Source organism: Phalangium opilio, unplaced genomic scaffold, assembly GCF_054372755.1.
Source record: "Phalangium opilio isolate 3A_F unplaced genomic scaffold, DU_Popi_V2 ptg000209l_1, whole genome shotgun sequence".
In the NCBI taxonomy this organism is placed as follows: domain Eukaryota; kingdom Metazoa; phylum Arthropoda; class Arachnida; order Opiliones; family Phalangiidae; genus Phalangium; species Phalangium opilio.
This window is the reverse complement of record NW_028324217.1, coordinates 7,472,302-7,486,695: the sequence shown is the minus strand read 5'-3', so window position 1 is coordinate 7,486,695 and position 14,394 is coordinate 7,472,302. Positions and strand designations below refer to the sequence as shown.

The 14,394-nt window shown below is 37.2% G+C and overlaps 3 protein-coding genes and 2 long non-coding RNA genes across 6 annotated transcripts in view; 2 read left to right on the top strand and 3 right to left on the bottom strand.

The window, feature by feature from the left end:
- LOC149618785 (glutamate receptor ionotropic, NMDA 2B-like) overlaps positions 1-14,394 on the top strand; it is a 274,821-nt gene that overhangs the window by 147,165 nt on the left and 113,262 nt on the right. The window lies entirely within an intron of this gene.
- The window catches only part of LOC149618789 (ATP-binding cassette sub-family C member 1-like), a 245,074-nt gene that overhangs the window by 193,572 nt on the left and 37,108 nt on the right, over positions 1-14,394 (bottom strand). The window lies entirely within an intron of this gene.
- On the bottom strand, positions 6,558-8,690 carry LOC149618792 (speckle-type POZ protein homolog). The gene is made up of 2 exons (XM_089853949.1): positions 8,071-8,690; positions 6,558-7,101 (listed from the first exon to the last, which is right to left on the bottom strand). The coding sequence occupies exons 1-2, from the start codon at positions 8,679-8,681 to the stop codon at positions 6,666-6,668; spliced, it is 1,047 nt and encodes a 348-aa protein (XP_089710075.1). The 5' UTR covers positions 8,682-8,690; the 3' UTR covers positions 6,558-6,665.
- Positions 10,530-11,756, bottom strand: LOC149618791 (uncharacterized). Of its 2 annotated transcripts, none has more exons than XR_016375137.1 (2): positions 11,008-11,756; positions 10,530-10,903 (listed from the first exon to the last, which is right to left on the bottom strand). It is a non-coding gene; the product is annotated as an uncharacterized LOC149618791 (long non-coding RNA). The 2 variants fall into 2 exon arrangements; XR_016375136.1 differs by having other exon boundaries at positions 10,530-10,899.
- Positions 12,902-13,887, top strand: LOC149618790 (uncharacterized). Its single transcript, XR_016375140.1, has 2 exons — positions 12,902-13,319; positions 13,392-13,887. It is a non-coding gene; the product is annotated as an uncharacterized LOC149618790 (long non-coding RNA).

The following is a 14,394-nucleotide window of genomic DNA, read 5'->3' as shown; positions in this document are numbered from 1 at the left end:
CTGAAAGTTTTCATTTCATTGGATAATTATTTTTAAAGACTAAATGTTCTGCATAAGGTAGTGAATTAATTATGTATAAAAATTCATAATAGACGATAATTAAAAAAAAAATAGCTGTTATTCTTATATATTACCACAAGTGAACCATCCTGTTTAAGTAGCCATCTCGTCTACTGCCCCTTTCTTCGTGTCAGGGCTTTCCAAGAGATCGGCGGCCAAAAATACAAGAGAGATCTTTCATACCATCGTCGCTAAGAGAAGTATATATGGGTGTGGCCTGACACTCTTGGGTGGCATTATTAATTTTCATAGTTAGGTTTTCTCTCTGCTAGCTTCGACCCGTGTTTTTTACACGCATCACGCGATACTATTTGTAACTACTGTCACATACGCGATACTTTCTGTTATTATTGTCACATATTTTAAAATCAGGTTGGGGTGAGACTGATTCTAGGTTGTACAGGGTGGGAGCAGCCTAGTTCTCTGTAGATTCCACTTATCATGATAGATCATTAACTTATGATTTCACCAATCATTGTAGTATTTTTGGTGACTATTACTTTCACCGTCTTTCAACTACGGCAAAACAGTAAATTGGTTTTTCCCAAATTTTAACAGGCAACTTAATCGAAACGTTTCTAAAAATGTATGCTAGTAGTGTAAACTATACAGATATGCAGAATCCAAGATGGCTGCCGCCATGACGTCATCAATAAGGTGGCCATAAAAATGTATGCTAGAAGTGTAAACTATACAGATATGCAGAATCCAAGATGGTCGCCACCATGACGTCATCAATAAGGCGACAATGGCGACTCAAAAATTTCCCTGACCTTGAGCCCTGCCTTCCATTTTAAATTTTTGGTGACGTCATGGCCGCCATATTAATGACGTCATGGCGACGGCCATATTGGATTCTGCATATCTATATAGTTTACACTACTTATGTATTTCTAACGTGCTTTGAAATTTGAACGTTAACTTCTCTTTTATCTATTTCTTTATATGCTGATCATTTTTACTGTTGAGGTTAGGTAAAATTCTAAACCTCTCAAATATTGTTGAAAAAAAATATATGGTATGTGGTAGAGAGAAATATAATAGACGTCACTGTGGGTGTATAAAAAATCTTCTGGAAGTTTTATATTCAAAAGCTTTGGCCGCCCATCCCATCTTAAGACCGCGTCGTCTTCCAAATAACATAAAACCCCTTCGAAACGTCAAAAGATATTTTCCAAAATCACCCGAGACGCCAGGTTCCTTCTGCTTATAAAAAAATAAAAGAAATAACAGCTTTACCATCCAGGAAAAGCGGACTAAAATATTTTCACAGTGTGTTTGAAATAACTTTAATCATAGACAAATTCATCTGTTACATATGGAGAAACTAGCTAAAGCAGCACGCCATCTATATGTGTAAGTAAAAGCAGGGATCCATGAAATTTTAGAAGCAAGAACAGAACAGTTAGTATTTACTTCAGTCCGACTCATAGCCCAGCATGGAGCCCCTCCCTCCAACACGTAACGAAAAGTCAAAATTATCTTATTGGCTCACTTAAACTACTGTTTGATGACGTTGCTGACGCGGTCGGCGAAAAATACGTAATTCCTTTTTACCTCTCTCGCTATGACCCGCCTCTTCTTTCATACCCCCCGTCCCGTGGAAGGGGGTCCGGGACTTCGACGCGCGCCCAGATTACTCTGTTCTCCATTCCTACTTCTAAAATCGCATATTTCCCTGCTTAATATTTTTTTTGGAATATAGAACTCTGATGTAGTTCCTACACTTTCACTCTGTTCATTTTTAATAAAAAAAAAACCACACACACACACATTTTCAAAACGTAAAATGTAAAAACAATATTGTTTTATGTAACCCTTTAGAATTTTATATTGTGTTATACGATGTTTTTCTACTTTCACCGGCGTACTTCACCAAGAACCTGGAGTGTTTGTATTTCCAAAGAAACTAAACTTCTTTTTCAATTTGCGACAAAAAAGAAAAAAAACCTGCTGGTTTACTAGTGAAGTAAAATGAGCTCGACGTGAATAAGTGAAATTCTATCATAAATATTGAGCGTGCCTTGCGTTTAAAGGAATAGAAATTTGATCATTGAAATTTTTTTTCCGAATAAAATAAAATATAAGCGTTACCAGAAGTATATAATTCTTCTCTTCGAGTGAAGTGTACGACCACAAAGCGGGGTAATTGTAACACGAATCTTCCCAACATCAAAATTAACACTTGGAGTAAGGTTACTAAACCGAATCACATACGCCATGTAAATAGTTCTCTCATCATTACTCTATTAGCACTTAATTATTTTCGAAGGCGCATGCGCTTGTGGATTATTTTTCGTCTCACGTCAAGACAATCAAGGTTTGTGGGTTAATTGATTGCTGAGGATTTAGTAAATACCAAACAGTTATAGAATTCACCCTAGCACGGTGCGATGCCCATCTGAAGTTTGATGAGCAGAAGAGCAAACAAAAAGGTGCATGAGCCTGGGAAAAATCATGTTACATAACTAAAGTATTAAGAGTTTCATCCTTCTTCTATTATCCCCTTCTGGCTTTACATAAACCAATCTTATGTTTTTCGGTTCAGGTAAATAATGTTTGTCGGTACTCTAGCAAACATCAATCGTGAGCTTCTGTTATTTTCACCAATAGGAGACACCCAAATTCCCTGACTTTTCCGAGGTTTTCTCTGACCTATTCTGAGGTTTACCTGACCTTTTAGGCCGAAAGTGTAAATGTTTACAGCACGTTTTAAGTACTTATAATTAAAAAAACAAGTTGGGAAAACCAAAATATTACCTCTCCGTGTCAAGAAGATTATATAAACTTAAGTATCCAATGAAAACGTTATGTTTCTGAGTTGGGGTTTCCCATTTTTGTTGTTGTTTTGAAAAATATATCGCAATGCACGGGCCTTGATAGATATAGGAGGCAATGAATGAAATATATCACAATGCACGGGCCTTGATAGATATAGGAGGCAATGAATGAAATATATCACAATGCACGGGCCTTGATAGATATAGGAGGCAATGAAGGAAATATATCGCATGCACGGGCCTTGGTAGATATAGGAGGCAATGATAATCTCTCTCTTTGCACGAGAGGTTTATCTTTAATATTTAAATAAATATAATTATTTTTAATTATTTTAATCTTCAATAATTAACATTAATAATAGTTAAATCGTTTAAAATAAAGTTATACCTATTATCTTCTCAAACTTTGCTAATATTGACGTTTAAAGTGAAGGGTACCCCTCTTGCCCGCTTTTTTCAAATTTGGGGTATATATACGATTCGTTTCCATTATAATAGTAAGGAAAAAGCGCAATTGCGAAAACCTTTGGTGGCGATCCCACCTTAGGGAGGCTAGACGTTTCTCGTAACCCTAGCTGATCGCCGCGTATATCCTAAAACCAAACGATGATAATGGAGTAGAAGCCAATGATACAGATTGGTGTCTATGTGGAATAGACGGAAGACCAGTGGATGGTGGTGTTAGAAGCCAGTGTAAGTGCAGACTGGTGTAAATGTGGGATTGACAAAGAACAGAAGATGGTGGTGATTAGAAGCCAGTAAGAACAGACTGGTGTCCGTGTGGGATGGACAAAGACCAGAAGATGGTGGTGATTAGAAGCCAGTAAGAACAGACTGGTGTCCGTGTGGGATTGACAAAGACCAGAAGATGGTGGTGTGAGAACTCAAGTAGAGGAGCCATTTCCGTGACTGTGAAAGCAGTTCGGAAATGGCCAACACGTTTGCTCCGATACGCAAACTGCGAACGCGGTCACGTGGGTGTAACAACGGACAGACAGACACACACACAGACAGACAGACACACAGACAGACACGGCCGTTACAGAACCTCTCCTGGACTACGTCACACGGAGAGGTAAAAACTCTCTACATTAAGCTTTCCAACGTTATTTGTTGCACCAAAATGAATAAGAAACATTTTAACTAAAAATAACAGTTTAAGAGAATTTTTTAGAAAGCATTTACTTTATAGACATTTGTAAGGATTGCTCTAGAGTTTTCTGTGTTAAAAAAGGATGAGGAAAACTTTCATTACTCTTTCAATAAAGACTTTCCCCAGAAATTTTACCCACTAAAATCAAATTCCCTGATTTTGCTGAAATTTTTAAAATTCCCTGATTTTCCATGTTTTCCCTGACCCGTGGCAACCCTGGTTATTTTCGACTCGAAACTTTCCACAGAACACTCCGTTTATTATCGCACATACCTTTCAAAAACACCCTGTACACTTTTGTTTTATAGAAAAGGAGCACCGCAAGATATGTCGCTTCAAATATTTCTGAATCTGTAATCTAAAATATATCTTCCAAAAGTTTTTACTTGTCTTTCGGAGGAGAGTTGTCTATATTTGGATCGATATTTACATAATATATACCTGGTACTTTTTTTACTATATAGCAAGCTATAACATTTTAAAACCAGCGCCGTCTTTTATCTATATATCAAACCATAAGTTTATAATGCCTCTATAAGTAGAGAAATGGCTGCTACTCCTATGGCAATAGTGTTTGTCTGGCTCCCTTTAATGAAACCCTATACTCTCTCCGTATCATTTATCACCTCAACTTCAATAGAAAATTGTACTGCCTAGCCTAGCGTTTCTTTTATCCCTTTTAGAATGTTTCAGGACTGAAACCGCCTCTATCTCACGAGAGAGAGAGAGGGATTTTGGGGGTTGCTTAAGTAAAATTCGTTCCCCCAACGTAAAAATCTCCTTTATTCCATTGGATGATTTTTTTCATGTGACCAATTTAGTAATCGTCTCGACCACTTGGTGGCTGCACCGCGACAGGAATTTCAAAATTTTCTCTCTTCGGATCTTAGCGCTATACGAGTTCTGACGTCACAGTAGCCTGCGGAAGATGCCCAGGCTACATTCAGTAACTGCTAGCGTACGCAGCGCTACGCGCATCGGAGACCGATTTTTTACTGTACGGTTTTTCGCACTTCCGGTTTCTACGTCACGCTACGCATGGATGTGACACCGATCGCAGCGGCTGGAAGAGCAGGTTTTTTCGATGCGAATCGGATTTATGACGTCATTAATTGAAGTTCAACACGGCGAGAAATCCAGTCCAAAGCCACTAGCGAAACGATAACACATTTTTCTTTTATAGATCTTTTCAAATGAACTGGAATTAAGGTTATTTCCGATTTATCATCGTTAGATAGTTCATTTAATAACAAAAATAACAGTTTTCTCCTCAATCCAAAATCTCTAGCAGACGCCATCATGGAAAGTATCATCAAACGCAACAGAGAGAGAAAAAAAAAGTTCAGTGACGTCTGACGTCCCTCTGAAGTAGCGTTCGGAAAAAAACACATCGGTAGCGGTGACGGCTTTTTACGCTTTCCAGTTACTGAACGTAGCCCCAGTTGTAACCCGTATTTGTGTACTTAGAGGCATGATAAGCTTATGATCAAACTTATTTTATAGTCTGAAAAACGACCTATGTTTAAAATAACGTTACTAAAATATTTTTATAGACTTTGAGGCTTCAAAAAGACTTGGAAGTTTGGTTTGGATAACATTAACTTTTTGATTCAAGAGAGCATGAAGTATTATAACTTTTTTTATCGACTATCTCCTTATCGCATCAGTAGTTTTTCAAAAATAGTTTAAATGGCAGTAGCAAAGGTACATACATAAAAACAAAAAGTGTACATTGTTGAAGCTTTCACGTAGCACATTGAACACGGATAAACAGGCTCATAAAGTAGTAGACGCTATAGGAGGCTCTTTACTCGGGGAGAAATGAGGTAAGATGGAGTGGAATTACACCCTTTGGACGAGTCTAAGAGGGAAAGGCGCGGGGGTAAAACTCTGCCTTCCATCTCGCTTTTTAGCGCCTGCGCTGTAGGCGTTTTGGATCTGAGAGTGCGCAAACACGGCACTGGAGTAACCCACTTGTATCTCCCGATACTAAGGGTTGCCTACCCCCCTTTTCCCGTCGAAAGGATGTATTATGACGGGCGACCTGCGGCACCGTAACTCTCCCAGTGTACCTTTCGCACGCCCATACCCTTCGGTAGGCGATTGTTGAGTGCTGCCGCGTAGCGCCTTTGTATTTGTATGACATCTAGCTTCTATTTTCAAGACAGAGGGGGCGTCTTTCACGATTTATTACTGTACGACCTTACCTAAACGCTGAGAAATTCGGAGCCGTAAGTGGGGTACAGAGGTAACGTTATAGGTTACTGTTTGAGGGTTTCCATTTCATCCCTCTCTATTTCAAGTTTTATTTCTCAATTTACATGTTGTCTCCAACCAAAGGCTAGGAAATGTGAACGAAGTATACTTTCAGCTTTTAGCCATGCACTTTTGATATATTATTATAAAATATCGGATGAAAATTAGCAGTATTGCAATTTCCACAATGCATATTGAAATTCTAAACTTCTACTTATGGCCAGACTGGAAGACAAACTGTTTTCAATCACAAAGAACTATCCTTTGAAATATTTAAAATTTTAACATACTTTATCTTAAATAAAATCTTTTGAAGGTTTATTAAAATGGAAATTTAATTCAAAACTTTTGAATTTTTAACATTAAAAAAAAAACGAAATTGAATATTCCATACATCATTTCAAATATTGTGAAATTTATGCACTGATGACTGTAGGAACCAAATTATTACTAGCAACGCTCCAAACGATCTCCAAGAGCTTAGCCTTTGTTTCAATATCCAACTCCTTGAAACTAGAACTCTCTCTGACTTCATTGCAATGCCGTACCATGAAATTAACAGATTTTATTATCAAATCCTGTTCTTGAAAACGCTCGCCCATTAGCAGAATATGAACCACATTGTTCGCAGTAATTCCGGAGGACATGCATTGCACGCACATGTTCGCTAAACGAGGTAGTAGACACAGGCGAGCCGCTTCAAGAAGGCTGTATTGCGCGTCTTCAATATTGAATGGTTTTGAACCAGTGTAGATGAAATGTAACAAGGCTTCGACAGTCGAATCACCGAAGACATGGGTCCAGTCCAATTCGTTCGTCTCGTTTTCTTTAAAATTAGTTTGGAACATCGCTCTGAAGGATTTGTTCAATCAACGTTATGAAATTAATTATGAAGCAGTTCCCTAACTAGGACGTGCAGAGAAAAAAAAGCAGTTCCCTAACTAGGACGTGCAGAGAAAATAAAGCAGTTCCCTGACTAGGACGTGCAGAGAAAATAAAGCAGTTCCCTGACTAGGACGTGCAGAGAAAATAAAGCAGTTCCCTGACTAGGACGTGCAGAGAAAATAAAGCAGTTCCCTAACTAGGACGTGCAGAGAAAATAAAGCAGTTCCCTAACTAGGACGTGCAGAGAAAATAAAGCAGTTCCCTAACTAGGACGTGCAGAGAAAATAAAGCAGTTCCCTAACTAGGACGTGCAGAGAAAATAAAGCAGTTCCCTAACTAGGACGTGCAGAGAAAATAAACCAGTTCCCTAACTAGGACGAGCAGAGAAAATAAACCAGTTCCCTAACTAGGACGAGCAGAGAAAATAAACCAGTTCCCCAACTAGGACGAGCAGAGAAAATAAACCGGTTCCCCAACTAGGACGAGCAGAGAAAATAAAGCGGTTCCCCAACTAGGACGAGCAGAGAAAATAAAGCAGTTTCCTAAACTAGGACGAGCCGTGAAATTAAAGCAGTTTCCTAAACTAGGACGAGCCGTGAAATTAAAGCAGTTTCCTAAACTAGGACAAGCCGTGAAATTAAAGCAGTTTCCTAACTAAGACGAGCCGTGAAAACAAAGCAGTTCCCTAACTAAGACGAGCCGTGAAAACAAAGCAGTTCTCTAACTAAGACGAGCCGTGAAAACAAAGCAGTTCCCTAACTAAGACGAGCCGTGAAAATAAAGCAGTTCCCTAACTAAGACGAGCCGTGAAAATAAAGCAGTCCCTAGCTAGAACAAGCCGTACAATTTAAGCAGTTTCACTAAACATAACATTCCTAAGTGGCAGGTTCCCTAAATATCATATTCCTCATATTGAAGAACAAACATTTATCTTACTTAAAATATTCGGATTCGGCTGCTAAGATCACTTTATGACAAGGAAAATCCCGATTTTTGGTCTTGATGACCATGTCAGTCAGAATTGATTGATCCAACATGGTCTTCTGAGCCAGAAAGGTCTTCCCCCATACTTCATCGCAAGAGGCAATAGTAACTGATAGAGAAAGACCTTCGACACTATCGTTTTTAATAGCGACATTCTTATTTTTCTGTTCCAAATGCGTCATGTTGCAAATATTGAAGAACCAGAAACTGTTAAAGAGCGGTTCATCCATGTATCCCTTATAGGACATAATCTCTTCTTCGTTATTGTCCCTGATGTGCACTTGACAGAAACATCTCTCGTACTTAATCTTCAGGTCGTTTGACGAACCGGAAATAGTCAAATAAACGCAATCCAGGAGATCAGTCAGAGATACTTGTAACGTGAAGGGGTGCAATTCATCGCCATGTTGGTCTCGAGCTTTGACGTCGAAACGCCAATTAGTGGCGGAATTGGTGCACAAGGGTTCTTCTAAGTTAAACAACTGTTCGGGTATTTTAAATACTCGTTGATTTGGAATAGGTTCCGTAGAAGCTCCGGCACCCATGACTTCATCAGCTGACATTGTGGGATTCTAATTTTAAATAAGACAATTTTGTCTGTAGATAGTACAATGTAAAGGAACAAACAATGCTTTGTGTATAAAGGAAATAACAAGCCGTTAACCAGAAGTAAGATAAGGGACTAGAAGTATCGAGGCAACCTAAATTCTTCACTTGGTGAAAGTGAATATTCTTGATAACATAGCAACGGCTTGCGGTTTCTTGTAGCGGTTTCTGAATTTTCCCTCCAAAACGTGAGACACTCGTGGCGGTAGACGGCCGAACTAGATTCAAGCGCCCGCGACCGTGTTCCGCGGCTTTAGGTTGAGGGGAAGGGGGTAGGAAATGTTTTTTGGAACTCGACCAATTTTTTTCTCTCTCTAGTGTAGGCGCGATGAAAGCGGCATAAAATCATCTCAAATTTGTTCACTAGTGCCAGGATCTATTAACAATGCTAGAGAACTTTACTTCTATTCCCTTATCTTACTTCTGCGTTAACTAATCTCTATGGAGCAAGGTACTGTACATGCAAATGTAAATTCGGCGCGCGATAACTTATCGCGAGATGTAGAAGTAGCTATTTAGGTCAGTGATTATTACGCGATTTTCTATTGTTTGCTATCATGGAGCACGGCCAACTTAGATACTCGACAAGCTCGCCAATGAGGCCAGCCAAGTTTGATCCCCCCTCTATGTTAACGAGCGTATGAGAAAAAACCTGAAAAAAATATGAAGCCGGGACAAAAAGAGACGAGCTAAAATTTTTTTATAATGTTAATCCTATGGGGCATGGTCCCGAGAGTGGATTCTATCAGCAATTAAGAGTCCTTTTTAAAATGTTTCCAATTTTTGTCAACTCTGGGTATTTTATGAGGCGTGAAGTAAGTTTAGAGCTTCATTTTGAACCTAATTTCATAATTTTACATAAATAATTTCACTTTCAATAAATTATTGTTCCTAAGCCTTGGCCATGTTTTTGTTTAAGCAAGCCGGGACAACTCGGGACGAGCTAAAATACGTTTCTAAGGCTATTCCTATGGAAAATGGTTTCGGAACTGGATTCTACCTTTAATTAGGAGTCATTTTCAAAATGTTTCCGATTTTTATCAACTCTGGGTATTTTATAAGGCGTGAATCATATTTTGGGCTTCATTTTGAACCTAATTTAATAATTTTATATCCATTGTTTCACTCCCAATAATTTTCTAAACTTGAACTTCAATTGGCCATATGTCTAATCAGCGCCACTAGCGGATGGTCTGAAAACTACTCCCATAGAGTCTAGGTATATTTAAGCGGGTTTGCAGAATTTCCGTCAGATGGCGCGGCGTTCGAGCCACCTGGCGGAAATTTTGCAAACCCTCTTAAATATACCTAGTCTCTATGGGAGTAGTTCTCAGACCATCCGCTAGTGGCGCTGATTAGACATATGGCCAATTTGAAGGCGAGTAATTATGAAGCAGGTTTCATTTCCCGCGAAATTTGAATTTGTAAATATTGCCATGTCAAAACTCAATAAATTTGAAAAATAATTGTTTTGGCGTTTTATTTTATCACAAAAAGTCATCTTATGTGTAATTTAATAATATAAATACTGGTCAAGTTTCTAAAGGAAATCTTCGGTACCCAAGCAGAATTTTTGTAGCGAACCTTCAAAATTATGTTGAAGCTACGATACCAGACTTGCCAAAATAAGAATCCTGCAAAATGGAAAGTCTCTGTTACTTCTCAAGCTTGAAGACTGCGGCAACCAGCAACAGATGCAGAAAATGGCATAACATTTCCCAAAAAATTAAAATGTTAAAGACCTCACGAATAAACACATTAGTCGTAAAGTTTTGAAATTGTAACTACGAGTCATATGACAAACATTCAGTTTAAACATTGTTTATTTAAATGCAATGCACTATTTAACATTCCACAATACATACATTTAATATATTATTAAATCTTATTTCATAAAACAAACAATTCCGTAGTGTAATATTTTAAAATAACACAGAGACAGCCAAGGTCCAAGTTTAGAAAATTATTGGGAGTGAAACAATGGATATAAAATTATTAAATTAGGTTCAAAATGAAGCCCAAAATATGATTCACGCCTTATAAAATACCCAGAGTTGATAAAAATCGGAAACATTTTGAAAATGACTCCTAATTAAAGGTAGAATCCAGTTCCGAAACCATTTTCCATAGGAATAGCCTTAGAAACGTATTTTAGCTCGTCCCGAGTTGTCCCGGCTTGCTTAAACAAAAACATGGCCAAGGCTTAGGAACAATAATTTATTGAAAGTGAAATTATTTATGTAAAATTATGAAATTAGGTTCAAAATGAAGCTCTAAACTTACTTCACGCCTCATAAAATACCCAGAGTTGACAAAAATTGGAAACATTTTAAAAAGGACTCTTAATTGCTGATAGAATCCACTCTCGGGACCATGCCCCATAGGATTAACATTATAAAAAAATTTTAGCTCGTCTCTTTTTGTCCCGGCTTCATATTTTTTTCAGGTTTTTTCTCATACGCTCGTTAACAAAGAGGGGGATCAAACTTGGCTGGCCTCATTGGCGAGCTTGTCGAGTATCTAAGTTGGCCGTGCATGGAGCAATATTCAAGGATAACTACGTGTAATCAATGCATGCATTATTAAAAAACTGAGTCTCAACCCAATAAAATTACTCTAAGCAAAATGGCATACATATGAGAGACATCGCACTTTGAGTAGCCATTAGGCAGAAGATGGACTCTCAAGGAGTGATAAAAAGCATATAAATATAAACAGAATACGGTTTTCTCCATTCTGCATATATTAGGGTGTGATATGTTTTATTGTATTGTATGTTTTATAATTGTAACTCAAACTCGATCCTAGGTGTTTACATTTTTTAAAACTTCAATTAAACATTAAGGGATGTACGATGTGACATGTAGGGGTGGGGCCTATACACAGCATATCTTTCATCACATAGAGCTCTACTGGGCATGCGTGAAAAAACCACGCATCATTAAGTATTCAATCAAACCCCCAATCTTACTGGATGTTCGAGTTTTGGTGGAAGTGATGTAAAAGTTCGCGAACAAACCGAATATAGTAAATACCAAAGTCCTATGCAGACTGTAAGTTTTGCTTTGCCCAATGATTAAAACTATTCCCGAAAACTATATACCATACTGTTGGTTTATATTTACTCTTGTAATACAATACTAAACCGCAAAACAAATTAATTTTTTATCAGAGTTTTCGGTGATAGCGACTTTTAAGTTTATGTAAAGAAAGTCTAATGAAAACATTGTTAAACCAGGGATAGATGTAATTTTACAAGCAGGAATGGAGAACGGTTAGTATTTACTTTAGTCCGACTCATAGCTCAGTAAAGAGCCCCTCCCTCCAACACGTAACGAAAAGTTTAAATTATCTTATTGGCTCACTTAAACTACGTTTTGACGACGTTGCTGACAGGGACGGTGAAAAATACGTAATCCCTTTTTACCTCTGACGCTATGACCCGCCTCTTCTTTCATACCCCTCCGTCCCGAAGAAGGTGGTCCGGGACTTTGACGCTTTTCTCCATTCCTACTTCTAAAATTAAATCAATCCCTGGTTTAAAAAATCGAATCAATTACTTTATATTAAACAGGGTTTTTATCTCAAAGATAACCTAACGTAATGTAAATAAAGAATACACTTAGAACCTCGCTTAGAACTACAAACTCCACAAGGCATTTTCCCAAATAATGTGTAGAGAAACAACACTGACATCAGGGAAAAAATAAAGCAGATATGTTGCTTATCAGACTTCCAAATCTTTGCTCAACGTCCCAAGAGATGTACTAGGCCTATATAGTTCTCGTTGCAAACTTAATTTGTTAGATATCCATAAAGCAGTGGGTATTTTTTATATATGGTATTCATCCCAATAACAGTGTTCAACGCGTGCGAATCTAAGTACAAGCAAAAGCAAATAGAAGTAACCCAAAGTGTTAGGATTTATGCATCGAATGAAAGAAGTCGCCCCTCCCCTCTCCAATAGTGTTTGCTTCTCTGATGGAATTAATGGTGGCACTCAAGTAAATATAAATAAAATAAGAAGCCCAGGAATCGGCGAAATCGAGGTGCTTGGCAAAAGGGGAAGGAAATTGGGAATGAATTGGGTTGAAGCATTGGAGCGACATCTATGGGGCTCATTATATCGAACATGTATCAGGTACGCTTTCTAGCTTTCTATTGGTAAATAATTCTAGGAGAGCGATAGCTCTCTTAGATAAGACCTCATACCGACTTTAATGTATAAGGATGGTTTTTTGATTGGTTATAACTTTTTTTGTATCGTATTAACTGCTTTGAAAAAATTCCACAGAACTACAATTCGGGCCCCCAATATGTGGTTAAAATTTCAAGAAGATCCACCCATTAGTTTATTGTATAAAAAATAAAGTTGCTAAGGGTGGTTTTCATTTCCATAAAATTAATCAGCCCTTTTGGTGAAAAAGTTAAATTTTCCCATAGAAATAACATGGAGTTTTTTTCAAATTTAGCCATTTTGTCGCCACCCTTTTGAAATGAAATATTCGTTTGTTACGTTTGGGAATGGTTTTATATCAAAATTTAAACCTTTTTCTAGGACCATTTTTAAGGTTTTTGAGAAAAATTAATTTTAAGTATGTTTAATTTTAAATTTTAAAAACTACCCCAATCTGCGATATTTTAGCATTTATACACTGTTTTATTAGGAAATATCAGCGAGACCAATGTTGGCATTTTTTAACGTATAGTTGCCTCATAATAATCCGATTGTTTCTTCTTAATGCCTTTTGGTTGAAATGGCCTATCGATAGTGAGATAAGACTGCTTTAATATTGCTGCAGTGACGTTGACGCGGCCGCTACAGCGACGCCATCAAATCACACGGGTCTAAATTGTCGCGGATATAGTCAAATTCAAACTAGCTTAATGGACATTTTAACTTTTCCCTGCTAATTATTCTGGATTACCAATAAAAGATAATTAAACTAGACTCCCAATTAAAGATAAAAAAACTAGATTACGAATTTAAATAATTAAAGTAGTTTACCAATTAAACGTTCTTAAAATAAATTATCAATTAGAGTTAATTAAACTAGACTACCAATTAGAGGTTATTAAACTAGATTACGAATTAATGGTTACTAATTAAATTACGAATTAATGGTTACTAATTAAATTACGAATTAATGGTTACTAATTAAATTACGAATTAATGGTTACTAATTAAATTACCAATTAAGGGTTACTAATTAAATTACCAATTAAGGGTTACTAATTAAATTACCAATTAAGGGTTACTAATTAAATTACCAATTAAGGGTTACTAATTAAATTATCAATTAAGGGCAATTAATCTAGATTATCAATTAAGGGTAATTAATCTAGATTATCAATTAAGGGTAATTAATCTAGATTACCAATTAAGGGTAATTAATCTAGATTACCAATTAAGGGTAATTAATCTTGATTACCAATTAAGGGTAATTAAACTAGATTACCGACGACTGGTAATTAAACCAGATTACCGACGACTGGTAATTAATTCAGATTACCGACGAATGGTAATTAATTCAGATTACCGACGACCGGTAATTAAGCTAGATTACCGACGACCGGTAATTAAGCTAGATTACCGACGACCGGTAATTAAGCTAGATTACCGACGACCGGTAATTAAGCTAGATGACCGACGACCGGTAATTAAGCTAG